Genomic DNA, 25,737 nt, shown 5'->3' with positions numbered 1-25,737 from the left:
GAGCTGAGCGAGTCCTTCGTACAGAAAGCTGGCGGCTTCGGAGCTGCCTGCGAAAGCCTCTGGGTGAGCGTTGAACAGCCATCGTCTCTGCACTCGCTGTGAATCCCAAATTGTTGATGAAGGTGCCAGTTCCGTAGAGAGAGAGGCAGGATAGAGGGTCTCAGGAGCCTGGATAATCCGAAGAGCTTGAGCTATTGTAAGGTCAGCAAACGCGAGAGGCCAAAACCGGCCGATGCACTCGCTCACCTTGGCCTGGCACCCGGCTCATATGCAGTTGAGGTGGTCCATCTTCAATCCCTTCATGAGGAATAATAGTGATTTTTGGGGGGCCATATAAGCGGCTGGTCTCTTCCCGTGCGTCAGTCATTAGACCCGTTCGTTTCCCGTAAGTCTAAGTAGTGTATTCGTGGGAAACTGGGCATATCGTGAGAGAGCGGTAGGGTGTGCTTCATCATGCGAAGAAAGATAGAAAAGCCTGGCGGGCTATGAACGATTCGTGGTCATGCGTGGAAGGTGCCTAGCTAGTTGTATGGGAACACAGAAAATGCGCAACTTTAGCCGTCAGAAAACATGAGCTGACTGTTGCAGCAAATTCGAGGTCATGACGATAAAGCAAAAGTGAGACAGCGACGGAAGACTGAACGGACTAAGAAACGTGAAAAAGTTCGGTCAGTCGCGGCTTCACATAAAAAAAGATGGGCCCCATTTCCGGTAGTTGCCCACTTTAGCCCAGCCAACCCCTGCCATTAGTTCGCCCGGCGCGTCGGGGCCACTCTTCAGACGCGTTTTCCTAATGGGCAACTTCGGCCCCTGCCGACTCTCAACTCCGTACAACTAAGACACCCACCTCAAGCACCTCACAGGCTACCGTTACTCACTGAAGTTGATTGGCCCCGCTCCCGCTGAACAAAGCGACGTCCGCTCATTCAATGACCTTTATCTCACTCATACAATCTCGCAACCAGCAATAAATACCATACAAAAATGCCCGCCGACGATCGAAGCGGGAAGCAGGCTGCGGCCCAGCAGGCTGTTGACATCTTGCATGAGATTTCTACCATCCTCGTCAGTTGCGACGCCCACCTACTACACCCTCTCAAAATCCCACTCCATGCTAATATGATTGTGAGAGAAGAACTGCCACCTGGACCGTCGCACCCTGTCGATCTGCATCTCCATGATTGAGAATGGCGTAAACCCAGAGGCTCTTGCCGTAAGAATAATACACCTTACCCATCGAGCCCCGAATCAGACGTGACACTTACTAACTAGACTATCGCAAATAGACCGTTGTGAAGGAGCTTAGAAAGGAATCCCAGGAGGTCGATGCCCAAATTGCATCACGGAGGCGTCAATAGGTGTGTGCCTTGAGATAGGAGAGTCTGCTATGAAAGTTACGACAAGGGCAAGAAGGATGGAAATTCACGGATAGTAGGCGTTTCAGGCATTTTGCGTTGCTTGTCATTCATTTTCAGTTTTTGTCTATTATGGAAACATTAAATAATGCCCAGTTTCCAAGGGCTATGAAAAGGAACCTAGCAGTGCCATCCGAGGCTGACAAACTCTGCCATCCTAAAAACGCCGACTAACCCTTACCCAACCAGCTAGTAATATGCTTACAATGACCTTTGACGACCCATATGTCCAATCCATGCGACCATCGCAAAAACCCAGTGCGCCATCTTATATCCGTCTCTTGCAGATGCACCTCATTGTCTAAATCATGATTGCATCGTAGCCGAGGTTACCGATGTCCGATGAGCATGATCTCGTTCTCATAGTCATCATCATCGTCATCATCCTCGCCCTCCGAGTCTTCTTCGTCCATGTCCGTCGACATGGTATCGCTGTCCGAATCACCGTGACCCCGTCCCCATAAGTTAAGAATGTCATTCTCTGATTCATCTTCTTCTTCGATGGCAGCATTTGTTGCGTTTGGTAGTGACATCCCAGGTGTGACTGCTGGCGAGGCTGACCTAGCAAAGCGATCCAACATCAGATGACGTGCCTCAGGACCAGCATGAGATGAATGTCGTCGCCTGCCGATCTGCGGTATGTCCATTCCTGCCGGAGCAGCAGCTTGAGTCGTTACGGGGGTAGGAAGCGCAGGCGAAAGAAGAGCTGGCGTAACTGCTGCTGGCGTGACGGGCACGTGACTGGCGTGTGTCGCGTGCGTCTCTTCTCTTCCGCCGCTGATCTGGATTTCCACGGTGTTGTAAGAAGTGCAAATCGCGCACTTGAGGCCGAGCCAGTGGTAAGGGACGGAACTCTTTCCGCTACAATCGTTACACAAGATTGTGGCGCGGGTGTCCCTGAATTCAGGGGGCATCGGCTGGGCAAGTATAGCCAGCTCTAATTGGCGGAATTGGCTCTGCATATTGAGCAAACTCTTGTTGCAAATGGGACATTTGTATGATCTCAGCATGTGCTCGTCATAGCACTTCTGGTGAATGCTGTGACCGCATCCCATAAAGACGACTGGCTTAGGAGATGTAAACATGTACTCTCCGCAAATAGGACAGTCACAGTCCGTTGAGCGCTCGATACACTTGTGTGACTGTTGAATGGATATCGAGATGCATGCGCAACATTTCTAAGACACATGTTAGCGACCGTCAAGAAAAGCCTCTGGCTTCAGTTCATTCAAATACCTTGCAATGGAAGAAGTCTTTCCCGATGCCTCTTCCTCGTCGGCAGATACCGCAGTCGTTACAATGGTAAATGGGATTGGATGGATGGTCATCCCAAAGTTTGCACATGTTGCAGTAGTAACGGGCTGCAGTCTCCCCGCAGTTCACGCAAACCTCTGATGCTTTCTGAGGCGTGGCACAGAGCATGCAGAGCATGTTCTTGGTTTCCTTCCTGACCAGGGTGTGGTCCTCGACTGCGTCATGGCAGAAACGACAAGTATACCACTTGGCGCAAGTCGAGCACTGCAGCTTGACATTGCGGCGGTAGTGTTGGCAGCCAAGAATCACCGCACCCTCAGGCTCTTCTCTTGTAGCGAGCTTTGCGGCCGCGTACGTGGGCCGAACATCGTCAGCGGTAAGAATAAACTTTTCTGGCGAGGAGGGCTCTCCAATCGCATGTTGCCAAAACTTCAACGACTCGAGAGGTGCAATCGGCACTGACTGCTCCCATGCTTCCCCTGCAGCTATCACGCTGGCTGGTGGTGCATTGCCTTGGCGCGGAGCGTCTCGAGACTTGCGGTATCCCTCCATCAAAGCCTCGTGCATAAGCCGGGCCTTGTCGTCTGCTGCGATATCTTGCGACTGAATGTCGAGTAAACGCTTTCGCATCGCACCCATACCGTCATCGGCGGGCAGAGATTCCCGTGTCGTAGGCGGCATCGCGGCCATCGTGTACGGTGGGGGGTTCTGAGCTAGAGGAGTCGGAGACTGAGGTTGCTCGTCGTCGACGGTTGGCGGTAGTGTCGCAATATCGAGTGATCGTGCCGGGGTGGGTTCGGGTGGCGCAACAGTCGCATGCCGAGTTGCGGGACTATCCACGTCGCTTGGGACGGCGACAGGGTCGGACGAAGAATCCCGTTCGGAGACAAAGGTTGTTCTCGAGATCTCAGAAAAGCGGCGAGCTTGTCGGAGGACCGGATTGATGAGGAAGTCGGATACCAGAGACGACATTGAGAGGTAGGAGGTATCGGCGGAGAGGTGAGTCGGGGGGCCGAGCCGGATTTGTAGAAAGTGACGCGCAGCAGAGGAGGTCTGCTACATCCAGGGCGACAAGATCGAGAGGAGGGGAGGCGAGGATTGGACGGTCGGGGCACCGCGGGAAGGATATTTGAAGTAGCGGTGGTAATGGTGGTAGTGGTGTCCGGTGGTGGTGGTTGTAGTAAGGTAGTGTGGTGGTGGTCGGTGGTGCTAGATGTGGTACGGGACCGGACGATTGGATGCAGGAGCGATGACATAAGACGGGCGAGACCCCTAATGCAATCCGCTCTTTCTCGTCGGCGGCGTCGGCGGAGACGGTTCAGATCCAGAATGGTGGACGTGGTGGGGGTACACTTTCGAAAAGACAAACCTGAGGCTTGATGTGAGTCCAAAATCAGGTGCCAGAGAGTCTCTGGAACATGTACATTTGCACCGCAATGGGGCGATTGTTAGCAACGATTGTCTGTGCCGACAATGTGTTATGGATCAGACCGGGACCAGCCAAGGAGGGGGGAAACAGCACGGAGTGGATGAGAGAGTAGGGACGAAAAAAGACATGTGATGCAGCTGTCTGGCGTTTCCGCATGCGGGCTTCAGCATGCTGCAGAGTGAGTGAGAGGCTTGACTCGGCGGGGCAGATGGGCCGCGCCCAAGCGATGGTGAGTTAGATTGGTGACTGGCCCAGTGTCTGAGGTGAACCGTGAGAGAGGCGGGCAGAAGCAGTGACCCCTTTTTTCTTTCTTCCTCTGAAGAAACACCGCGATGGCGGGCTCCCAGCAACAAATCAGGTCTTCCCGGTCCTTACTTCTTTGGGTGAGAAGTAGGTATGTCAGTAAAGGCTTTGCGCTCCGTCATACAAGACAGAAGAAGTAAAAGCACTTTCTTATTCGGGCTGAGGCGGCCGGTGAGAGTAGTGTACTCCTTCGTGCCGTGCAACTGTGCTCTCCGGAAGCTGCTCTACTGGAGAACCACCGCATCTGCGGGCAATCTGCACGGCGCAGGCCTCCACCGCCGTCGACTCCCCGAAACGCCGAGATCGAGTCCACACCGCGGCCGATGGTCTCTTCTCTGGGCCGATGGGACTGAATGGAAGATGCGCACTGGCATTCCGGTTAGCCCCGAAAGCGGGGGCTTATCGTGCGGCCCGGAAGGGTTAGCGCAGTCGGAAACCACAGCTGAGCCACAGCTGTCATGAAGAAAAGACATTGTACATTTTGCATCCTTGGTGGTTGTGTGTGGCCTGTGTGTTTGTCCATGGAAAAGAAAAGGATGGATTGTGTTGTGTTCTGTCGTCTGGTCTTTGCTATGGCGCTAGCATTGCAGTTGTGGAAGAAAATGAACGCCTCATAAGGTGGCTGCAGGTGTGTCCAAGCTGTATTGCTTCCATTGCTTTGGATCCCAAGCTGGAGATGATGATGATGGTGCTCTGTATCCGTAAACAAGGTAAGGTATATATATGATCGTTAATAATACCTTGCAAGGGAGGTAGGAATAGGTATGATGCATCCGTATTCTTGAATGTCACGATGTTAGAATCGAATACAGCAAGGCGTAAGGTATGGAGGGTAAGGTAGGAGTGGGATTCCGGGTTCCATCGACATTGACAATGATCGTCGAAGAGTGAGAGAGCCGCGTGGGGATCCCATCTGTAGGACCTCAGGGGGTAAGGTATCCGTACCTGGTAGGCAGCTGTAAGGCAAGGTAGCCTGTGGGGGCAGGGGGTAACGGAGGGGCTATTTGGGGTCCTTCCCGGGCCATTCAGGCCATTCCATCGAGAGGACCTGCGCGGCCTGCCCAAGGTATGCGGCGTAGGCCATCCGCTTAAAGGCCACTTGAGGGCAGCTGAGCCAATAGATCACGGCCATTGGACCCAGGGACGAGATTCGCGTAAAGTGTGGTCGGGGTCTTGGTGGTCTGGAAGGAGTGGAAAGGGAGGGATACCGTGTCTGTTGGTGCATAGGTGGCATTTATTTCGTGTTGCCGCAAGGGGGTTCCAAAGGGTCGAAGGGTGCTTTCTCCTTAGGTTCCCAGAATCCCAGCTCCCAGCTCCCAGCTCCTCCCGATTTAGTTCAAACCTCACCAAAAAATTCCCACCTGGCCAAAGGGCACCACTCTGCCACTCTCCCGTCCACCTCCATATTAATTGCATGATTCCCTGGTAATTCTGGGTGCCCTTTTTCAGCTTTCCCTTTCTCTTTCCTTCCCCCCCAGCTGACTGACCTCACCTTCTTTTTCATGAGCTGGTTTGGTTTGCGGAACACCTGTGCCTCAAGAGAAACTCGCTGATTCTCTTTTTGCGCGGCTTCTCTTCACCTTCTTCAATTCTCCAACTTTTTTACTGCCCCCGGGCGTTTTTTGAGTCTTGACTCGTCCGATCACTAACCAGGAGCTCAGAGCTCCTGTTCTTGGAGCTTGACTTCCACTCTTCCTGCACACACCCCCTTGAAGCCTGCCTTCATCAACGCATTCGGTCATCCCGTTTCGAGAGTCAGTCTCTACCCATTCCTTACGCCGCCTTTCCGTTTGCTGACTGGTCTCACCAACAGCCATGGCTACCGAAAAGCCCATTGTCGCGTCCGGCACTGACGTGGGCGATGGCGTCAGACGACGAGCCGTTCCCCAGGGCCAGTCCGTCCCCATAACGGCTGCCCCTGAAATCGACGACAAGAAGAAGCTTGTCAAGAAGGTAAGCGCACTCCCTCTACAGCATCACTAGCTTTTGTACATCTATTCGGGTACTGACGCTCGTCTCTTTCTTTAGCAGAGCTCCTTCCTCGATCAATGGGAGCCCATCATCGCCCCCATCATCTTCACGGCCGTCGCCATCTTCACCCGACTCTGGAGGATTGGCATCAGCGACATCGTTACCTGGGACGAGGCCCACTTTGGAAAGTTCGGATCTCACTACATCAAGCATGAATATTACTTCGATGTTCACCCGCCCTTGGGCAAGATGCTTGTTGGCCTCTCTGGTGTTCTCGCTGGCTACAACGGATCCTTCGAATTCAAGTCTGGAGAAAAATACCCCGAGGATGTCGACTACACCTTCATGAGAGCTTTCAACGCCCTCTTCGGTATTCTCTGCATTCCCATGGCCTACTACACTGCCCGCGAGCTGAACCTCAGACGTCCTGCTGTCTGGCTTGTTACTCTCATGGTCCTTTGCGAGAACTCGTACACAACCATCAGCCGCTTCATCCTTCTCGACTCGATGCTGCTCTTCGGAACTGTGGCGACTGTTCTGTGCTGGGCCAAGTTTCACAACCAGCGCAATGATGCTTTCGAGCCCGAGTGGTTCTTCTGGCTGTTCATGACTGGCCTCAGCATTGGCTGTGTGTGCAGTGTTAAGCTTGTCGGTCTCTTCGTCACCTCCCTCGTCGGCCTGTACACCATTGAGGATCTCTGGACCAAGTTTGGCAACACCAAGATGCCCGTCACCACACTGGGCGCTCACGTTGTCACTCGCGTCGTTGGCCTCATCATCGTCCCGTTCCTGGTCTACATGCTCTCTTTCGCACTCCACTTTGCCATTCTCGACCACACAGGTCCTGGTGATGCGCAAATGAGCTCCTTGTTCCAGGCAAACTTGAAGGGCACCGAGGTCGGCAAGAACAGCCCCTTGGAAGTCGCCTACGGATCGCGCGCGACCATCAAGAACATGGGATATGGTGGTGGTCTCCTGCACTCCCACGTCCAGACCTACCCTGAGGGCTCTACTCAGCAGCAGGTCACCTGCTACCACCACAAGGATGCCAACAACGACTGGTTCTTCTACCCCAACCGTGCGGACGCGGACTACGACGCCGAAGCCCCTCCCCGATTCATTGGCGACGGCGAGACGATCCGTCTTATCCACGCCCAAACCGGCCGCAACCTTCACTCCCACGAGATCGCTGCTCCCATGACCAAGTCCGACAAGGAAGTCTCCAGCTACGGCAACTTGACTATTGGTGACGACAAGGACCACTGGACTGTTGAGGTCGTTCGTGATGTCGCCTCCCGTGATCGCAGCAGAATTCGCACCCTGACAACGGCATTCCGCTTGAGGCACCCGGTTCTTGGCTGCTACCTCCGCGCTGGCAACGTCAACCTGCCTCAGTGGGGTTTCAAACAGATTGAGGTGACTTGCACCAAGACCAACAACCCCAGAGACTCATACACCCACTGGAACGTCGAGGCACACTGGAACGAGAAGCGTAAGTTGAAGCTATGATTCCTGTCTGTCTTGCTCAGCCTGCTAACTGATATAGTTCCCCCTGGCGACCCTGGCTCTTACAAGTCTCCCTTCCTCCACGACTTCATCCACCTCAACGTTGCCATGATGACCTCCAACAACGCCCTTGTGCCCGATCCCGATAAGCAGGACGACCTGGCCTCTCAATGGTGGCAGTGGCCCATTCTCAACGTCGGTCTGCGCATGTGTGGTTGGGACGACAACATTGTCAAGTACTTCCTCCTCGGCAACCCCCTGGTCTACTGGGGCTCTACCGCCGGCTTGGGCGTCTTCGCGCTTGTCGTCGTCTGGTACTTGATCCGCTGGCAACGCGGGTACAACGACCTGAACTCGAAGGAGATTGACCAGATCCACTACGCGGGATTGTACCCCGTAGCTGGCTGGTTCCTTCACTACCTCCCCTTCGTCGTCATGGCCCGTGTCACCTACGTTCACCACTACTACCCTGCACTGTACTTCGCCATCCTTACTTTCGGCTTCTTGGCTGATTGGTTCCTCCGCAACAAGAACCAGGTCTTCCAGTACGGCGTGTACGGCGTCCTGTACGCGACCATTATTGGTCTCTACATTCTCTTCAGCCCCATTTGCTTCGGCATGACGGGCAACAACAAGCAGTACAGCTACTTGAAGTGGTTCGACAGCTGGAGAATTTCTGACTAAATCTGATAAAGAGTCACCAAAGATTGTATCAGAACGATTCCTCCGTGGGAATCATGTACTTGAACGGCCGGGGTTTTTTATGACTCGGCTTTGCTACCCAACTCTCTCTCTCTCTGTAAGGATATGGGCGATAAAAACGGTGGCAAGGTGGGGGCCTTTCGAGCTTTGGGGGAAGCCAAAGTTGACGGGATAACAACTTCCGTACATAATGCAATATGAAATCTGTTCCTTGTTCCTACTATTTCTTTCTCTCATCGTGAGTTGACCAGCCCATTGACCATACATTATAATTACAAAAAAGAGTAGTAGTACAAAGGGGTTGCTGAATGCGAAAGAAGGGAGAAGAAAAAACTCTGTCGCTGATGGTCCTCTGGGTATCACTGTCCTTCTCGTGTATGCTTTTGTTTTTGTTTCATTTCGCGGCACATCTAACAACAGCCACCGCCGGAGCCCTTATTCGCGTCGCCCCCTATTCTCACTTGCTTATTGCCCCCCGCACTCGGTCCCTTGACACCGGACCTCCGATCATTGAGGTCGTATTTCCCGGCCTGGATGTTATTGTATATCCTCTCGGCGACGCGCATAAAGGCCTTTTCGACGTTCTCGCCGCTCTTTGCGCTCGTCTCGACGTACTCGAAGACGCCGTTCCTCTTGGCCCACTCCTCGGCCTCCTCCTTTGTCACCTCACGCTTGTTGTTGCCGTCCCCGTCCTCCCCCTGGGTGAGGTCGGCCTTGTTGCCGACGAGGATGACGACGATGTCGGGCTCGGCGATCTGGCGCAGGTCGTTGAGCCAGTCGGTCACGTGCTGGAAGGTTTGTTTGCGGCTGAGGTCGAAGACGAGGAGGGCGCCGCTGGCGCCGCGGAAGTAGGAGCGCGTGACGGATTTGTATGTTTCCTGGCCGGCGGTGTCCCAGAGGGACAGCTTCATGTGCTTCTGGGGCCCTTGGTCTGCGGTAGCCGAAATACGCGGGGGCTCGGGGAGGCCGGTGGAGGATGCGCTGCCGTCCGGGTTCGTCTTGGGTTCCGGGGCCGGGGAGGGGCAGGAGGGTGTTTGGGGGACCGACGGGGACGATGCGGGAGCCGAACTCGACGCCGATTGTCACGTCGTGGTGCGGGAGAAGCGGCCTTCGCAGAGGCGGATGGTGAGGGAGGATTTGCCGCAGCCCGAGTCGCCGATACAGACGAGTTTAGCGATGTAGTCCCATGGTGGAGACGACATGGCCCTTTGCGGTCTGTGGCTTCGCGTGAGGTGGGAGGAGGAGGGAGTATGTGCGTGTGAGCGAGGTTCGACGTAGAGGTCTGTGGTTTTCCTTGGCTTTGATAAACCAGACAGATGGATAGCTGTGCTGTTTCCCCCCTTTCTTTCGATTGTCTCTCTCGGCTGCCCCGCGAGACCGTTTCCGCTGGTGATGAATGGTTTCGAAGAGGTGGATTGGAAGGGGACCGTGTATGGTGTGGTGAGCAGTGCAGTGGTGGTGTTGTTGCTGGTTGTCGGTTGGTCTGATGTTGGAAAGCTTCAAACAGCTGTCGGTTATCGGAGCACGTGTTCAGAAGTTCACGTCTGACAAGGGGTGGGCACTGGGTACTGGGGGGGTTGCGTCGGCTCCGATCGAGGGAGACAGGCGAGTTGAGTGGGATGTTTGGAAACGGTTGGCAGCAGGAGGGATGTCGTCTGTTCTCAATGTTCGGTGTCCGCGTGGTTCCCGAGAAATGATGTTTGGACCTGGGGATGACTTTGATGGCGACCTCTCCTTTATCTAAGTGGAAGATGACCTTTAGATTGGGTTGTGCGAACGGCTTTCTAGAGTATCTCTGAGAGGTGGAATCGGAGACGGAAATGTGCTGGTCTGCAAGAAATGGCGAGTTGCATCACGCTGGTCAGTGTTTAAGATGGCGTCCCCCATGTCCACAGGCTAGGCCTAAGAAGACGACAGAGCCCCAGTTTAAACTGGACCGATGACCAGGGAAAGGGCGGCAGGGATTTGGCATGGTGTTATCAGTGACGCAAGTACTTAGTGATAAGGCGAGCCGCTTGTTTGCGCAGACTCGCAGAGTACCAATGCCTAGGTAGGTAAGCACGTAAGGTAGCAGCAGCAACAATAAACAACGGCGGCCAGTTTTGGTGATTGTCAGTTGACGATGATTGGGGAAATGACTGACTTACTCAGGACTGAATGACTCGGAACTGGGGTTAATTCGGGCCAAGTGCCTTCTTAGTTGCTGGTCTCGCGCCAGGACATGTCAGTGCCATGCAGGAGGCAGCAGTCGAAGTGTCTTTGGAATCTCACAGTACACATAAGGTAGGTAGGTATAGAAAGGCAGACGGCGGGCAGTAGAACTGCGACGCTTGAAGCACTCACTCCACTGGGTAAGGGGAGCAGGTGCCATGTAACTGCAGTGAAAAAACAAGATGCAACAAGTTGAAAAACGTGCTCCAGCTCACGTAGGTTTTCCCTTGGGTTAATGCTGTATGGAGGAGTACCTACCACAGTATGCGCTTCTCGGAGTTCCCAGATCAAGGCGAACATGGAACTGGGAGGAGCCCATCTCAGGCAATCCGGGCCCTCAATGCTGCAATGCTGCAATGCATTCGCCAACTTACCGCCTTATCGCCCACCACGATAAGTCCGATGAGTGCCGGCCGCAGCCCGTGGGTGGCTCCCACGTTCCCCTGCTTTGCCTGCCTCCCCGGGTATCGACGTTGTGAGTGGCTGGGTTGTTAGTGAGGTAGGTACCCGGCAGGAAGGGTTCCCAGGTAAAAGGTACCTTGTCATTGTCGTGTGGGCGGTGTCGCGGGTGTCGTGTGCCATCTGTGTGCCACTGCTTAGGCTGCATCAGCGTCCGCGCTGCCTAACATTCACAGGCGTGTAAAGCATTGGGTTACATAAGGTACCTTGGGTGGTGGGATTTCCACGGGCATCCCAGAAGGCGACCCCCGGCCATCCATGTACTTTCCCAGTTCCCTCACTGGCCCGGTCCACTTCCATCAGTCAGTCACTCACCGGCCTAGGCACCTTTCACCTCTTCGTCCGTACCGCATGACCTTTGGTTCATATCTTTTCCCAGAACCCGGTGCAGATGCCCTTCTCACGAGCTCTCCGGGCTTGATCAGATTTATTGTCCTTACCTTATCTCAAAGGTGGCATTCTCTCCCAGTCCAAGAATAGGCTTTCCGCAGGAACTGCCGTCAACCCGTCTCTTTCCAGGTTCTGTTTGCGTATACCATTAGTGTCCACCGCCGCCGCCGGCACCCAAAACATTCCAGCCGTTTGCTCTTTGTCCGTCATCATCATTCATAGGACCTTCACCAGCCCGACACTTATTTGCCCCGACGTCCCGCGTTCCTGTCCTGCCACTTCTCAAGATTACGGAACTTTTCCTGAGGGGACAAGGTCCTCGCTATCGGTAGCACCATGTTCTCGGAATGTAAGTCTCATACACCGCTGCGGAACCACCCCAGGCGACGCCCAGCAGCGGCGGTCAACCAACTAACTCGCCCCCAGATGCGTCCAGGTTTCTGGCGCAATCACAGTCTCGACTATCCAACTTTGCGGGGCAAGATCAAGGCAACGAGAACCCACCACGACAACCGAACGACTGGTCATCGCGGGGCCCTCCTCGAAATGGCGGACGCTCCTTTCTAGGTAGAGGCTACGGAGGAAACCCCTACCAGACGGGCGGTTCGCGTTATGGTCAAATGGGCTTTGCTTCCCGCATGTCCGCCGCCCAGGATGCGCCGCTATTCCACAGCACGCTCGACGAGTACATGGAGGAGGATGAAGAAGACGAGAGGGATCGCGAGGCTGCGGATATGGCCGCCCTTCACATGTCTCGGCGTGTGGCCGCCGCGAGCAAGATGGCAGAGAGCTCCGAGACGGAACCAGACGCTAGCCGCGGCTCGTTGGAACAGAGCAGCGAAATACCGGGCCGAAGATACCAGGATCGCGGGCTGCGGAGAGGTATTCGCAGCAGTTGGAACGGTACGAGGAGCTTCAGTGGACGGAATCGTGGGAGGGATGTCATAGACGAAGAGTCGGAGGATGTCCCGCGAGAAACATCCGACCGGGAATCAGATACGAATCCTAAAATGGTCGACATCGGGCTAGATTCCCAGATCATGGACGACGACGACCCATCTGCGTCGCTGCTGAACGAGGCGGCTACGGACTCGAGCCCGCCCGCCTTCCAGAAGTTCCAATCCAAGTCCGGAGACCGCAAATTTCCACTGAGGAGGGAAGCTACTCGGGAAGATGACTTTGACGAGGCCCGCCGGGCCAGCTCCGACGATGAGGCTCTGCCTGCCACTGTTCCCCTGGTCGAAGGAGAACTATTCAAGTACGACCCATTCTTCGCCTGGATCTTCCTTATTGCGCTTGCCGGTCTGGTGTCTACATTTGTGCTTGTCTGGCTACACACAGGCACGCCCAAGAAAGGATGGGGTGACACCGTCTATACAACATTACAAGCATCCTTTCACATGCTCGCCGTGGATACCCTGATTTCGATTCTGGTATCCTTTGTGTGGCTCGCGGCGCTTCGATCCTTTGCTAGGCCGCTGGCCATGGTGATTCTCGTTGCAGTACCCATCATCATGTTCTCATTCACACTTTACCCCTTTATTTCTAGCTACGAGGGCAGATCACATGGGACCAGTTTCCAAGATCGAGCGATGCGATGGGCTGCTCTCGTCCCTGGCATCGCAGCCTGCGTCTGGGTGTACACGGCTTGGCAGGGCCGCAACGCCATCCGCCAGGCGATTGAGATATTGGAATTCTCCACGAGAATTCTTGCAGCAAACACGGCACTACTCGCCTTGGGTTTCAGTTGTCTCGCGATAATAGTAACGTGGACCTGGGTCTGGATGTGGATGTTCTCGAGGATCTTCTTGGGAGGATACTTCTCCAGAAGACTTGCCAGGTTCATCATCAGCGTGTCCAGCTGGTGGCTGGGTATCTGGTTCGTGTTGATGTACATGTGGACGATCGGAGTCATCAACGCGGTGCAACGGGCGACTACAGCAGCGACAGTGTCCCAATGGTACTTCCACCGCAACGCGGCGCCGGCCCCGACGTCGGCGGAGATTGTCACGGCTGCGCTTAACCACGCGACTACGACCATCTTTGGCAGCATCTGCGAGTCGACGTTGATTGCGCTGCTTATTCGGGTGCCGCTGCTCGTGCTGCCACGCAAGCTGGCTAATATCCTGCAGCACATTGCTGCCATGTGGATTCCGACACCCATCGCAGCGCTCACGAACCCTCTTACCATTACCTACGGAGCGATTCACTCGCAGAATCTCCACACGGCGGCTCGCGGTTTCAGCCAGATGGATTTCTTATCCCCGCAGCGCCCTACGACAACACTGACACCGCATGTGTTCAGCACGCGTCGGTCCAGTCACTCCCCTTTACTTCCTTATCGGCTCGCAAAGATGCTTCTGTATGCGACACGGTTCATCATGGCGACGGGACTTGGTTTTGCAGGATGGGTTATGACGGCGAAGCAGCTCTCTGTCGCTCTGCCGGACGGAATGGGAGTACGGGGCTCGGCGTACGCATACGTGGTTGGCATAGTAGCTAGTTTTATTGGATTTTCGGTCATGGGTGCCATGGAAGGCATTCTCAGTGGCATTCTGGATGCGGTCGTCATCTGCTACGGCAGCGAGCGGCGGATGGCCAGCGGAGGTGGCGCCTACTGCATGGAGGCGGCCTACCTCTTTGGAGAGAGAAGACGGGACGAGAGAGGCCTTCCATGAAGAAGGTTTTACTCACGATACCTGTAGCTGTTGATTTTGCTTGTTACAGCACTCGGAGAAATTGTATACTGGAGAGAAACCAGGAGTTTTGCCTGCGCTAGCGTGCTTATATGTCTAGATGAGATAGACGCCCAAGGGTAAGGCCCCTTTTTCGATGGAACATTTCTTTTTGATGGCACTTCTCTCTCATGTTATGGCGAACAACTTGGCAACCGACCTTTGTGGATTTGTGTGTGTGTGTGAGTTGCTAACTGGCGCTGGGAACCTGGAAGTAATAATGCCAAGAACCTTTGATATGCTGCGCCACAGGTGTCTTCGCAATGCCAACGGTCGACATCATCACCCGAGAGGAAGTGGTTCCGTTGACAACAGAACGGACTGGAGGAAACGGGCTAGTCTTGGCGCAGATGGCGGAGTGCGGCGTAGTTGTTGGCCTCTCAGCTTTGTAATTGGGGATGAAATAGCCTTACGACTAGAGGGTCGAAGTTGATGATGGGATAGTCGGGGGCACCGCCACACGGGGGAAAAAGATGGATTAAGCCACCTGGACATGGCTGGAAAGGGAGTCATCTTTGCCACATGTTGGTTCATATCACGGAAGCAAAAAAAAAGGTCACCAGCCACAATTTTTGTGCGTCGTCAATACGAATAATTACTTGTTTGCTATCCAAAAATGAAAGGAGTGCCTTCGCAGGGTATGAGAACACTGATGCGAAGGGTCAAACTCCTCGGTTCCTTAAGCAGCTCCATGGGTTGACGGGCCTGTGCGAGACGTTTCCAGTTCGACCTGAGGTAGCTTTTTTGGAGGGGAATCGGTTTTACTGCAGATGGGGAGGAGTACTGTCGGGGTATGAGAAAGCAAGTTTTAAGCTGTAAAGTGACTTGTCAGATACCTTACCTTCCGCACCGGCTCTCCGGCATCCCGGGTCGCAGTGGGAAAGCGACAGGCAGGCAGAGTGGCCACTAGCAGAGAGGTACGAGAGGGCGGGGAGGCCACAGGTGAGGGGCGGCGGCGTGAGGGGCACCTACTGCGTAGGTAATCCGCTGGACAAGCATCAGCGGGGAGGGAGGGGCTGTGCTTTGCAGCTCGCAGCAGCTCGCATCATGCTGTTGCAGCATAGCCAAGATGGAACCCGCAGGACACCTTGGGACTGGACTCTGGACTGAAAAGAGGCAAGATAGGCACATAATGGCAGTAATAGCAGCTTCGAGAAGCGGGATCGAATCGAACTAGAGCCCGGCTGTGATCTGACTTGCCTTACGTAGGTACTGGTCCAGATATCCGTATGCTTTTTGCCTCTTGTCCTCTATCCGAGCTTGGCACCCTGGCACGTCATGTCATCAAGACGATGGACGGCAGCGATTGTTACCTCCATGCTCACCGTGCCGTTCGAGAAGATGCTAGGTTCAGTGAGTGAAGACAGGAAGCCTCGGTGAATTACTTCCTTATCCCACTAAGTATCCGCCAAGATGCCTCTGGAAGGCGGGAGCAGCGGAAACGTCGGGGTGTCGTACGTTGCGCGGTGTAGGTACCTTCCGTTTAGCTAGAGGAGGGGGAAGGGAACCGTTCCAAAACTGAAAGACGTAATCCCGGCCCTCCGCGCCCAGCTCCAGTCGACCTATTGCGCCTCCCCATTACAACACCTGACACCCCGCGGTAAAAGGTAGGAGGCAATACTTTCGCTCTCCCCTTCCCCCAAAATCCAGTCTCATCCCAACCTCGAACTTTGGTGTCTTTTTCCCTTCCAAAGATTATTGAGTTATCTGAAGTAGCTGTGGAAACCAAGAAACTCTGTTCTTCTTTCACACGGATACGCACACCTCTTTCGCAACTCATTCACCTATACCAAGCAATCTTCCCCGAACCACATCGATCGATTGAAAGGCCTCGCACCACCGAGAAGTTCTAATCGCATTTAAACAACATTACCACTTCTGTGCCCGATTCCACTGTACTACACATGGCCGACGATTTCGCTCCCCCATCGGGACCCCCGCCTCCCAAGGCTCCTGAGGTTCCTCCCGGCTGGATCGCTCGATGGAACGACCAGTACAAAGAATGGTAAGCCCAAACATCTCTGCCTACCCAACAACTAATTGCCCTTCTTCATTATGCTCGCCGATGCTGACAAACGCACTCCAGGTTCTACGTAAACCTTCACACCAAACAATCCCAATGGGATAAGCCGACAGAGCCTGCCCTCCCTCCCTCCCTCCCCCACCAGCAGAAGATGGGCACCCAGGCGGCCCCCTCCGGGTTACGCCCCGCGCCCCGGCGACCACCCGACGCCGCCGGTTGACCAAAAGCACAACCCCTACGACCAGAAGGGCAACCCCTACGAGAACCAGTCCTCGACCCCGCAGCCGCCCGGCGCCGGCGGCTCCAACACAATGTCCGAGGACGAGCGCCTCGCCCGCCAGCTCCAGGCCGAGGAAGAAGCCCGCGCCCGCAGCGGCGGCGGCGGCGGCAGCCACTCCCCCATGCCTCCGGGCTACAACCTCCAGCAGCAGCAACACCAGCAGTCGCAGTCGCCGTTCCCCGACCAGCTCCCGCCACGCGCGCAGGAGACGAGAGGAAAGAGCTCCGGCGGCTTCTTGGGCAAGCTGCTGGGCAAGGCCAAGACGGGCGGCATGGGCAGCTCGAGCCACGCGCAGCCGCAGTACGGAGGATACCCCCAGCAGCAAGGATACGGCGGCTACCTGCCCCAGCAGCAGGGCTACGGTGGTTATCCCCCGCAGCAGCAGTATGGTGGCTACCCGCCTCAACAGGGTTACGGGGGATACCCTCAGCAGCAGGGTTATGGCGGATATCCCCAGCAGCAGGGCTACGGTCGGGGCATGGGCGGCATGGGTGGAATGGGCGGCGGTCGGAAACCCGGCGGCGGCGGCATGGGTATGGCGGGCGGTCTGGCGCTCGGTGCCGGTGCCGGTCTGCTTGGTGGTGCGCTAATTGCGGATCACATCAATGACGAGCAGCAGGAGGCATACGCTGACGGATACAGTAAGTTACAATCCTGCGGGTCCTTGGTTGGATATTTGAACAGTCGCTAACTTTGGTACAGACGACGGACAAGATGGAGATGATTTCGGTGGCGGTGACGACTTTGGAGGTGACTTCTAAGTGGCTGGCTGGTACTGGATTGCGGCCAGCTGGTTTTCTTGTTACTGGATGGATTATGAGAGAAGGGTTGATAGGTAAAGGAAGGAATGGATAAGGGCAGTTTCAGGGGGCATAAATCTGCGTCTAATATGCGTTCTTCTCATGAGTAAAAGAGCCCCCTTTGCATATGAACAACATGTCTCTTTGCCTCTTCCTGCGAGTTCTATGATACATCAGCCCGTGTAACGACGAACACGTTCATATTTAGCATTGAGAATCCCATCTTCATACTATTGTCAATAGTCAAACAGATACAAGAACATATGTTGGCAAAGAGACATTTTAGCTCAGCCCCCCCTCCCTATTCGGGACCGAACATCGCGGCCCGCTCAGCCAACCCGCACTTTGACTTCATTGAAGTATTTGTTGTTGGCCAATCGACCACCCACAATGTGTCCTGACACGCCCGACCTAGATGGGCGCGTACTGTAATGGCGACAGTGACGGGATTGTGTTGAGATGGACTCTGTACCCTTGAATTGCCAAAGACAAGGCATGATTACCAACCCAATGGGATACGGAGGAAACTGTCAGTGGCAGCGTAAACTTCCGACATTGTTGGATCATTCATCTGGGAAAAAAAAACTTGTTTGTAGGGAATTGAGGTCTAGGAAGCGCCGTAGCTTGGATCCTGCATCTCACAGGAGCCGCAATAACAATCTTGAAAACAACCGTGAGTTTGTATTCTTTCTCCCCCCCTCTTGAACTTCTCTGTCACACACACAAAACTCTCTTACCTCCGCACGCCCTTCTCCTTCTTACCGCCAGCACCACCACCCGAGGCACCGGAACCGGAGGTCTCTTCCTTCTTGCTGCTGCTGCTACCGGTACCAGCGAGGAAGCCCGCCATGTCAAAGTTAGCCATGGGGTTCGCGTCGCCGCCTCCGCCGCCGCCGCCGAGGAGGGAGTTCATCGGGTTGCTCTTTTGGCGTTCTTCGAATTCGGCGCGCATTTCGGGGTCCACTAAAACGGCTTATGTTAAGAATGACTTTGCTTTGAAGAGAGGGGGCGGGGAGATAGTTGGGGATTTGACATACTGTTATCCATCAGGTAGGGCATGCCGAGGAATATGCCCATGCTGATGAGGCCGAGGAGGATCATGGGGTTCTTGAGGATGGTGAGGATGGAGACTGTGACGTTTGTTTGTTAGCGTTTCTGTGCTTCTCCGATCGTTTTTTGTATCGAGAGAGATACAAGGTCCTCTTCGTGGAGGTGCCGATAGCTCCCGGGAGCTTAGCTTCCTCGCCATATGTCTGACACCAAGCATGTCCAACCCTATAAAACCACATAGGAGGTCCATAGAGGAGGAAAAGGGAAAGACAGGGAGGGGATTAAATAACTCACACTTGCTCCTCTCCACAAAATAATTCTTCTGCCCCAACACCCGCACCTCAAACCCCTTCCCGCCGCCCTCGAAGTCCTTCGCAGCATACGCCTCGCCCTTGTTATCCCAATCGTTCCCGCGGTACGTCTCCCACGCGGCCAACCCGCCCTCTGCATCAACATCGAGCCGTAACGGAGCGAAGGCGTGCGTCGCGCAGTGGATGTCGACGAGATAGGAGCCGCTGCTGCCGCCGTCGGTGAGGTTGTGGAAGACGAACGTGTTTTTTTACCGACAAGGGCGCGGAGAAGGTGGCGCCGAGGGAGGAGAGCGTCGCGTGCGTCGAGGGCGGGAGGGTGTAGGGGGTTCGGGAGGGCTTGGGAGGAGGGGATCGAGAGGGTTAGGGAGGCGGCGGATGCTGATGTTGCCGCGAGGGCGAGGGTTGTGAGGAGGCGCATTGTGAGATGGGCGGTGTCGACCGAGATTCGTTGGGAGAGAGAGATTCTTTTGGCGATGGTAAAGACCCAGAAGTAAAACGACAAGTTCAAAAGCACCAGGGGTTAATGAAAGGAAGAAGAAAAAGGCTTTGTCGGCGCGAGAGAGAGCAGGGGGGAGTTTCGTGATGTTCTTGGAGGTGGGATGTCGAGGAATATAGCTAAAAATCGGCGGGCCGCGGGATTGGGAGCTTGGATGGGGGATGGGACACACAGTTAGAGAGCAAGACAAGAGGCGTCGTTGAATGGGCGAACCTCTCTCGACCAATCAGATTCCGTTGGCGGATTAAACCGGTGTCGTCTACCGCGCGCCGGGGGAGTTGTGGGAGACGGTAAACATCCCATCCTTCCCCCCGCCCATTCCAGTTGGAGCTACTGTCCGTACCGGCGCCGATTATCAATTTACAACCACAGACCTTGTTGGGATCCCGCACGTTTCTTCATCCCCGCGATTTTGAGGGTTTGTCGTAGGGTTGTATAAACGCAGAACAGTCGTCAGTCCGTCAACCTTGTGACTGACTCCATCTCAACTCCTCTACCTTTAGTGTAAACCCCCCCACGAATATCTGCCGTCCAAATCACTGGGTCTCCATCGCGTTGCAACGGCAACATGTGTGTTTCTTGCAATATCCACACAAAAAAAGGTGAAGACTAAAATGCCGTCGCGCCGCCCACTAGGAATTTGTGGCGTCGGCACGTTTCATTTCGTTGCGTGCTTTGCGAGTTGCCACGAGGGGGAGCTAGACGGGCTGATCACACACTTTCTTATCAGAGGACGAGGGCAAGAGGGCACCAGGGATCAGGAGGATCATTCTTCACGCGTGCAACGCAACCCATTTCCTTCTGATCTTCGGTACATGGGTATCTTTCATGGTTTGGGCCGGCGTGGGCTGGCATGGCAGATGTGTGATGTGCGCTCCCCGCCCCTTGTCTACCCCATCTACAGCAGACGTACGGCACGGAATCCAGGCCTGGGTAACGCTGGCTTGGCTGAGTCAACTTTGTGAGTGTTTCTGATCATGTTGCACAAGGAACGATCAAGGGGGTGATTCAAGCATGATGGCGTTTCTTCGGGGTCTCTCTCTTTTCTCTCCATGCAAACACAGCCAAGTATTAATCAAGACAGGGCGACAAGGTAAGACAAGAATCGTAAGTTGCTTTTTCTACGGGTATTTATCGTTCTCGTACATTTAGCCACAAAAAAAACAAGGCAGCAAAAATCAATCATTTCAGGAGCACGCATGTCTTGCCGCCGACTTACGGCGCAAGCGGCGCGTCGTCCTGCTTGGTCTCGGCCGCGGGAGCGGGCTTGCCCGTGGTGGAAGCGGAGGAGGCGTTCTTAAAGGACTGCTCAAAGTCGGCGATGATGTCGTCAATGTGCTCCGTGCCGACCGAGATGCGGATGAGGTCCTCGCTGACGCCGGAGCTCGTCTTCTCCTCGTCGGAGAGCTGCTCGTGGGTGGTGGTCCAGGGGCTTTTGGGCAATGGTTAGCGGATGTAGATATTGGTCAAGAGAGAGAGGGAGAAAGAGAGAGCCAGTGCTCTCTCTTCTCTGCTACACACTCTCTCTCTCTCTCCATGGTGAAGGGGTGCAAACTTACTGAATAGCCAAGGTCTTGGAGTCACCGACGTTGGCCAGGTTGGAAATGAGCTTGAAGCCGTCAACAACCTGGCTGCCAGCATCGCCACCGCCCTTGACGCCGAAGCTCAAGACACCACCGAAGCCGCGCTTGAGATACTTCTTGGCCGTCTCGTGGTAGGGGTGGCTCTCGAGACCGGGGTACGACACCCAGCTCACATAATCACTAGCCTCGAGCCATTTCGCGAGCGCGAGGGCGTTTTGCGCGTGGCGCTCAGCGCGCAGCGACAAGGTCTCGATGCCGATGATGAGCTGCTGGGCGGCAAAGGGGTTCAGGGAGGCGCCGAGGTCGCGGAGGATCTCGACGCGGGCGCGGATGATGAAGGTGATGGGGCCAAACGTCTCCCAGAACTTGAGGCCGTGGTAGCCGTCCGAAGGCTCCGTCATTTGCGGGAAGCGGCCGTTGTCCCACTTGAACTTTCCGCTATCGACGATAACGCCGCCGATGGTGGTGCCGTGGCCGCCGATCCACTTTGTCGCCGAGTGGACTACGATGTCGGCGCCGTGGTCGATGGGACGGATGAAGTAGCCGCCTGCGCCGAAGGTGTTGTCGACCTGTGGGGGGTTAGCTTATGTGTGCTACCGACAACGGAGACAGAGGGAAGAGGGAAGGGAGGAACTTACAATGACGGGGACGCCCTTCTCGTGCGCAACCTTGGCAATAGCCTCGAGGTCCGGGATGTTGTACTTTGGGTTCCCGATGCTCTCGACGTAGACGGCCTTGGTCTTGTCGTCAATGGCGGCGGCGATATCCTCGACACGGTCGCCGTCGACGAACTTGGTGTGGATGCCGAGGCGGGGGAGGAAGACCTTGAACTGGTTGTAGGTGCCGCCGTACAGCAGCGAGGTGGAGACGATGTTGTCGCCAGCGTGCGCGAGGGCGTTGATGGCGATGAACTGGGCGGCTTGGCCAGAGGAGGTGGCAAGGGCCGCGACGCCGCCCTCGAGTGCGGCGATGCGCTTCTCAAAGACATCGACTGTGGGCTGGAGGAGTGGGAAGAGATACGGTCAGTTTGCAAGCTTGGTACGCGGTGTAACATGAGATTTGTCGAGGAAGTGATTTCGACGTACGTTCATGATACGGCTGTAAATGTTACCAAACTCCTTGAGGCCAAAGAGCCTCGCGCCGTGAGCCGAGTCATTGAAGGTGAAACTCTACACATGTTGAAATCAGCTGTGAGTCCTACAGTGTTTGCACCCGCGCTCGCGGAGAGAGAGAGCTTGGTTGCTCGTCGTCGTCGGGGAAGGTTTAACGAACCGTGGTTGCGTAGATGGGGACGGCGCGCGAGTTTGTGGTCGGGTCTGGCTCCTGGCTACAAAGATACAACAATTCCCACACGTTAGCTTGTTACCAGGTCTCGAATAGCTCCAAAAGTAACGGAAAGGTTGTTTTCCTCCCCCGAAGGCATGTTTGCTCGGTGTGGTGGTTGGTGGTGGTGGGCAACAGTTGCGAAAGAGAGCGTACATACCCCGCATGGAGCTGGAGAGTCTCAAAGTTCTTGCTCAATTCTTCAGCCATTGTTCAGGTTTGACTTTCTTCTTTAGCAAGGAATGCGTAGGTATGCAGAAAGAGGGAGGAATTGGAGACACAGAGGAGAGAGGAGGGGGGAAGAAGACAGTTTTTCTCTAGAGATGTGCGAGCACAAGAGCAACGGGGACGGTGACGCGCTTAAGAGAAAGAGAGGCACACACCAGAGACGGGCCGGCAACGGAGAACGCAACGGCGAAGGAAGAGCACGGAAGAGGGGAGGGGAGGGGGGTAAGTAGGGGTTGTTGTCCAGCAATGGGAGAGTGAGGCAGAGAAAAAGGGCTAGCTACGATGATGCCATTGAGGGGACATCACACCATAGGTCGACCTGTTGTATGTGTGTGTATGTACAATTGACCTCTTGGCCTTGTGAGGATGGGTCACCAGGGACCAAAGAGAAAAAGTTGTCTACCAGGCAAGGTAGGTATCTCAAGGAAGCAACATCTCAAAGGCATCGTTTCCCGAAGAGGAGGGGACCCCTCCAAATCCCGCGGTCAGATACCAGTGAGCTTGTTGAAGAACCAATTAGGTCCGAGGGAAATGTCCAATAGTCCGGTTCAGTAGACAAATGAGAGCTTGTCACATTTCTCATCTTTTTACGATGCTGCGGCAACGGCTGGCTGTCTCTTTCATCGCTCATGTGAGGTGAGGTGAGAGCTCTGGAGCTTGAGGTGCGAAGAGAGCGCCGATTTAGGCAATGGGGGTGGGGCTTGGCCAGAGCACGCAATCGACGCCGAAATGTCACTTTGCGGGGCAAATGGCACCAAAGGAGGGGCAACGGGAGGCCGAGAAACCCACTAGACCCCCCCGCGAGACTTGGAGAAGTTTTTCTTGTGAATCGGTGTGGTAGCCGGCCGAGGGTTCACCGAGTGCCTTTTCCCCCTTATTGGACTCTTCTCCAAGTCGCTGCGTGTTGCTGACCGAAAGATACGAGGCAAGATTGCTGTATGGAGAGTTGAGGCTCTGCCTTTGACTGTGTCGCGGCTTATGTGTGGGGGGTGTAAGTTTTGGGGGGCCCAATTGACATTTCTTCTCTATGGAATCATGGATGGAGTTACCTTTGCGAGACATCGTCTACCGGCCGACTCGAGGACCGGTTCCACCCCCCCGACAACCTCACCTCGACCGGGTCCCACGGCTCACGATGCCGGCCCGCGGATGTCGGTCGTGGTCTCTGGAGAAGTAAACTGTGTGGATCCAAAGACTCATTGAACTGGTTCAGCCGTTTCCCGCAAACGGCTCAAAGTGGGCGACGAGCTAGTTTTCCGGCCATACACCCCAAGAAACATTATTATCACCAACATCACCACAATCATAACTTCTTCCAATTCACATTCTTATCTCCTATATAGCAGGTGTAGTCAGCTCTTGGACGATATATTCAAAATATGTTTTAAGATTGTCGTAGCGGCGATAGCGGTGTTGGAAAGAGGTTTTCGGATATGCCGAGTAGAAAGCTACTTTTGTCACCTAAGGTGCTTGCGGCCGTCGCTTCAAAGAACAACCTCCACGAGTCCCGGCGTGGGAAACACAAACGATGATCTGCCAAACGGGCTGTGGTCGTGAAAACATGAAATCAACTAGAGCGGTCAAGTTCTCTCATCCAGAATCACCCTGTAATGCAGGCCAAGGCCCTGACAAAAAAGGATGTGCTGACAACAAGAGACAATAATATGTACTACGTGCCCATGCCGTCATGCGATGTAAGGTAGCACGGTACCAAACACAACCAGTCTACTCGGATGGATTCTCAAAAAGGGGGTTGACTCCGTAATCCTGATCATATGGTTCAGGAGGAACATGAAAATGTTAACGAAGCCCAATAACACGCATTGCCGCTCGCCCAACTCAGCCCCCCCCCCTTCAAAGGCTCAAAGTTGAAAAGCAAGCAGGGACTCCCAGTCGGCAAGATACGCCCCCACCAAAACTATCCACTCCACCACTCCATGGTATGAATGCGATTTCGAGCGGCAGTGTATCCAATAAAAACAGCCGTGTCGTTGTAGATGCTGACCACCCTGTCTACCTCGTCTCTTAAACTACGTTTTAGTGGTAGATCAGTGTTCGGATTTAAATTAATAGGTGCCTTGTTAAGAACGTAGCATGGCGGCGCTGATGTGATTTTCCATGGAGAAGGTGTATAAGTGGTATCAACCCCTTTATACGGATTTTGTTCAATGGTGAGTCCACTGTCAATGTCAAGCAGCACACGGCAAAGGTAGGTGAACCAAGACTAAGAGATTATGGGTAGGAAAGACTACAGACCGCAGCCTATAGAATAGTAATAATACGGATAGCATCTACGTCCTTATTGAAAATGACCAACCCAAAAACCAACTGTATCCGATTCACGCACTTTTTTCCGTTGTACCTTGGGTTCATTGTCAACCGAATGACACTAAACACATCCACTGCTGTTGCTTCCCCCGTTTCCCGTTTCGTGTAAACCAGTCATCTAGACGAGGTTCACATCACTAAATCCCGGGCCGTAGATGCGTCTCTGGTCGAGTTCCCAGATGGATTTTCGATCGCTCTTGCGGTCCCACGAAGGCATCCGCTTGGCTCTAATCAGCTCCACAGATGCCTCACGTCGGCGCTCCTCGAGGGCGACGTGGAAAGACTTGAAGGAGTCGGCGTAGCTTACGCAGACTCCTTCATTTGAGGAGGGGGGCCAGCGGCGCTGGGCTTGCGGAACCCCGTCTTAAAAACATCCTTGACCATGAGGAGGGAGGTGCCGGCCCAGAGGGCGAACTCGAAAGCGGCCAAGACGGTGTCGGCGCGGGCAGCAGCGCACACGGTGCCACGGCAGAAGAGAAGCTTGCTGAGGAAGACGGCGAGGGCAATGAAGCCGGCGAAGTAGAAGAGGACGTTGAGAAGCTCAAAGGCAACGGCACCCCAGGGGTGGGAGGCTAAGGTGGTGTTAGTTGATTTGGTTCGCTCAAAAAAGTCTCAGTCTCAACTTGGAAGATGGAGAAGAGACTCACCTCTAGGAGCGAACTTGGGCACGAGCTCGAGGTAGGCAATCGAAATGAAAGACCAGAGCGGTACGAAGACCAAGAAGTTGACCTGGGACGGGGACGAAGTCATTGTGTCCATGTTGTACCAGTTGGCGACTGCAAGCACACAGTCAGCGCATAATTCTCTCCCATCGCGGTCACCATAGATGATGTAGGTGACCGAGTTCCACGGATCCTCATCACGTACTGAAGGCCGAGAGACCGAGAATCACCAATGCCAGAACACCCTGGACAATTCGGAGAGGAAGAATGAGACCCAT

The 25,737-nt window shown here is 54.6% G+C and overlaps 8 protein-coding genes across 8 annotated transcripts; 3 read left to right on the top strand and 5 right to left on the bottom strand.

The window, feature by feature from the left end:
* Positions 1–1,744: 1,744 nt before the first annotated feature.
* N0V96_006669 (uncharacterized protein) lies at positions 1,745–3,641 on the bottom strand (the record flags this gene model as incomplete). Its single annotated transcript, XM_065757795.1, has 2 exons — positions 1,745–2,593; positions 2,652–3,641. 2 exons carry the CDS (start codon positions 3,639–3,641, stop codon positions 1,745–1,747), a joined length of 1,839 nt encoding a protein of 612 aa, XP_065613712.1.
* A 2,575-nt stretch (positions 3,642–6,216) lies between these two features.
* PMT2 (Protein O-mannosyltransferase 2) lies at positions 6,217–8,562 on the top strand (the record flags this gene model as incomplete). Its single annotated transcript, XM_053197753.1, has 3 exons — positions 6,217–6,354; positions 6,430–7,864; positions 7,919–8,562. The coding sequence occupies 3 exons, from the start codon at positions 6,217–6,219 to the stop codon at positions 8,560–8,562; spliced, it is 2,217 nt and encodes a 738-aa protein (XP_053044831.1).
* A 428-nt stretch (positions 8,563–8,990) lies between these two features.
* Positions 8,991–9,782, bottom strand: N0V96_006667 (uncharacterized protein; the record flags this gene model as incomplete). The annotated part of the gene is given in 2 exon segments (XM_065757794.1): positions 8,991–9,648; positions 9,667–9,782. 2 exon segments carry the CDS (start codon positions 9,780–9,782, stop codon positions 8,991–8,993), a joined length of 774 nt encoding a protein of 257 aa, XP_065613711.1.
* Positions 9,783–12,066: 2,284 nt separating this feature from the next.
* Positions 12,067–14,318, top strand: N0V96_006666 (uncharacterized protein; the record flags this gene model as incomplete). Its single annotated transcript, XM_053197751.2, has 1 exon — positions 12,067–14,318. A coding segment is annotated over one exon (2,252 nt), but the record flags the coding sequence as incomplete, so codon positions are not given.
* Positions 14,319–16,279: 1,961 nt separating this feature from the next.
* N0V96_006665 (uncharacterized protein) lies at positions 16,280–17,439 on the top strand (the record flags this gene model as incomplete). The annotated part of the gene is made up of 3 exons (XM_065757793.1): positions 16,280–16,380; positions 16,562–17,319; positions 17,381–17,439. 3 exons carry the CDS (start codon positions 16,280–16,282, stop codon positions 17,437–17,439), a joined length of 918 nt encoding a protein of 305 aa, XP_065613710.1.
* Positions 17,440–18,211: 772 nt separating this feature from the next.
* Positions 18,212–19,257, bottom strand: N0V96_006664 (uncharacterized protein; the record flags this gene model as incomplete). Its single annotated transcript, XM_065757792.1, has 4 exons — positions 18,212–18,441; positions 18,516–18,608; positions 18,823–18,972; positions 19,092–19,257. The coding sequence occupies 4 exons, from the start codon at positions 19,255–19,257 to the stop codon at positions 18,212–18,214; spliced, it is 639 nt and encodes a 212-aa protein (XP_065613709.1).
* A 1,293-nt stretch (positions 19,258–20,550) lies between these two features.
* Positions 20,551–22,451, bottom strand: MET15_2 (Homocysteine/cysteine synthase; the record flags this gene model as incomplete). Its single annotated transcript, XM_053197748.2, has 6 exons — positions 20,551–20,767; positions 20,895–21,487; positions 21,557–21,916; positions 22,004–22,087; positions 22,191–22,245; positions 22,402–22,451. 6 exons carry the CDS (start codon positions 22,449–22,451, stop codon positions 20,551–20,553), a joined length of 1,359 nt encoding a protein of 452 aa, XP_053044826.2.
* A 2,649-nt stretch (positions 22,452–25,100) lies between these two features.
* N0V96_006662 (uncharacterized protein) lies at positions 25,101–25,737 on the bottom strand (the record flags this gene model as incomplete). Its single annotated transcript, XM_053197747.1, has 3 exons — positions 25,101–25,369; positions 25,445–25,573; positions 25,665–25,737. 3 exons carry the CDS (start codon positions 25,735–25,737, stop codon positions 25,101–25,103), a joined length of 471 nt encoding a protein of 156 aa, XP_053044825.1.

The sequence above is a fragment of the Colletotrichum fioriniae genome (genome assembly GCF_027942845.1).
Source record: "Colletotrichum fioriniae strain IMI 355084 chromosome Unknown scaffold_7, whole genome shotgun sequence".
NCBI classification, from domain to species: Eukaryota; Fungi; Ascomycota; class Sordariomycetes; order Glomerellales; family Glomerellaceae; genus Colletotrichum; species Colletotrichum fioriniae.
The sequence above is the reverse complement of the archived record's forward strand: the minus strand, read 5'-3'. Positions and strand labels throughout refer to the sequence as shown.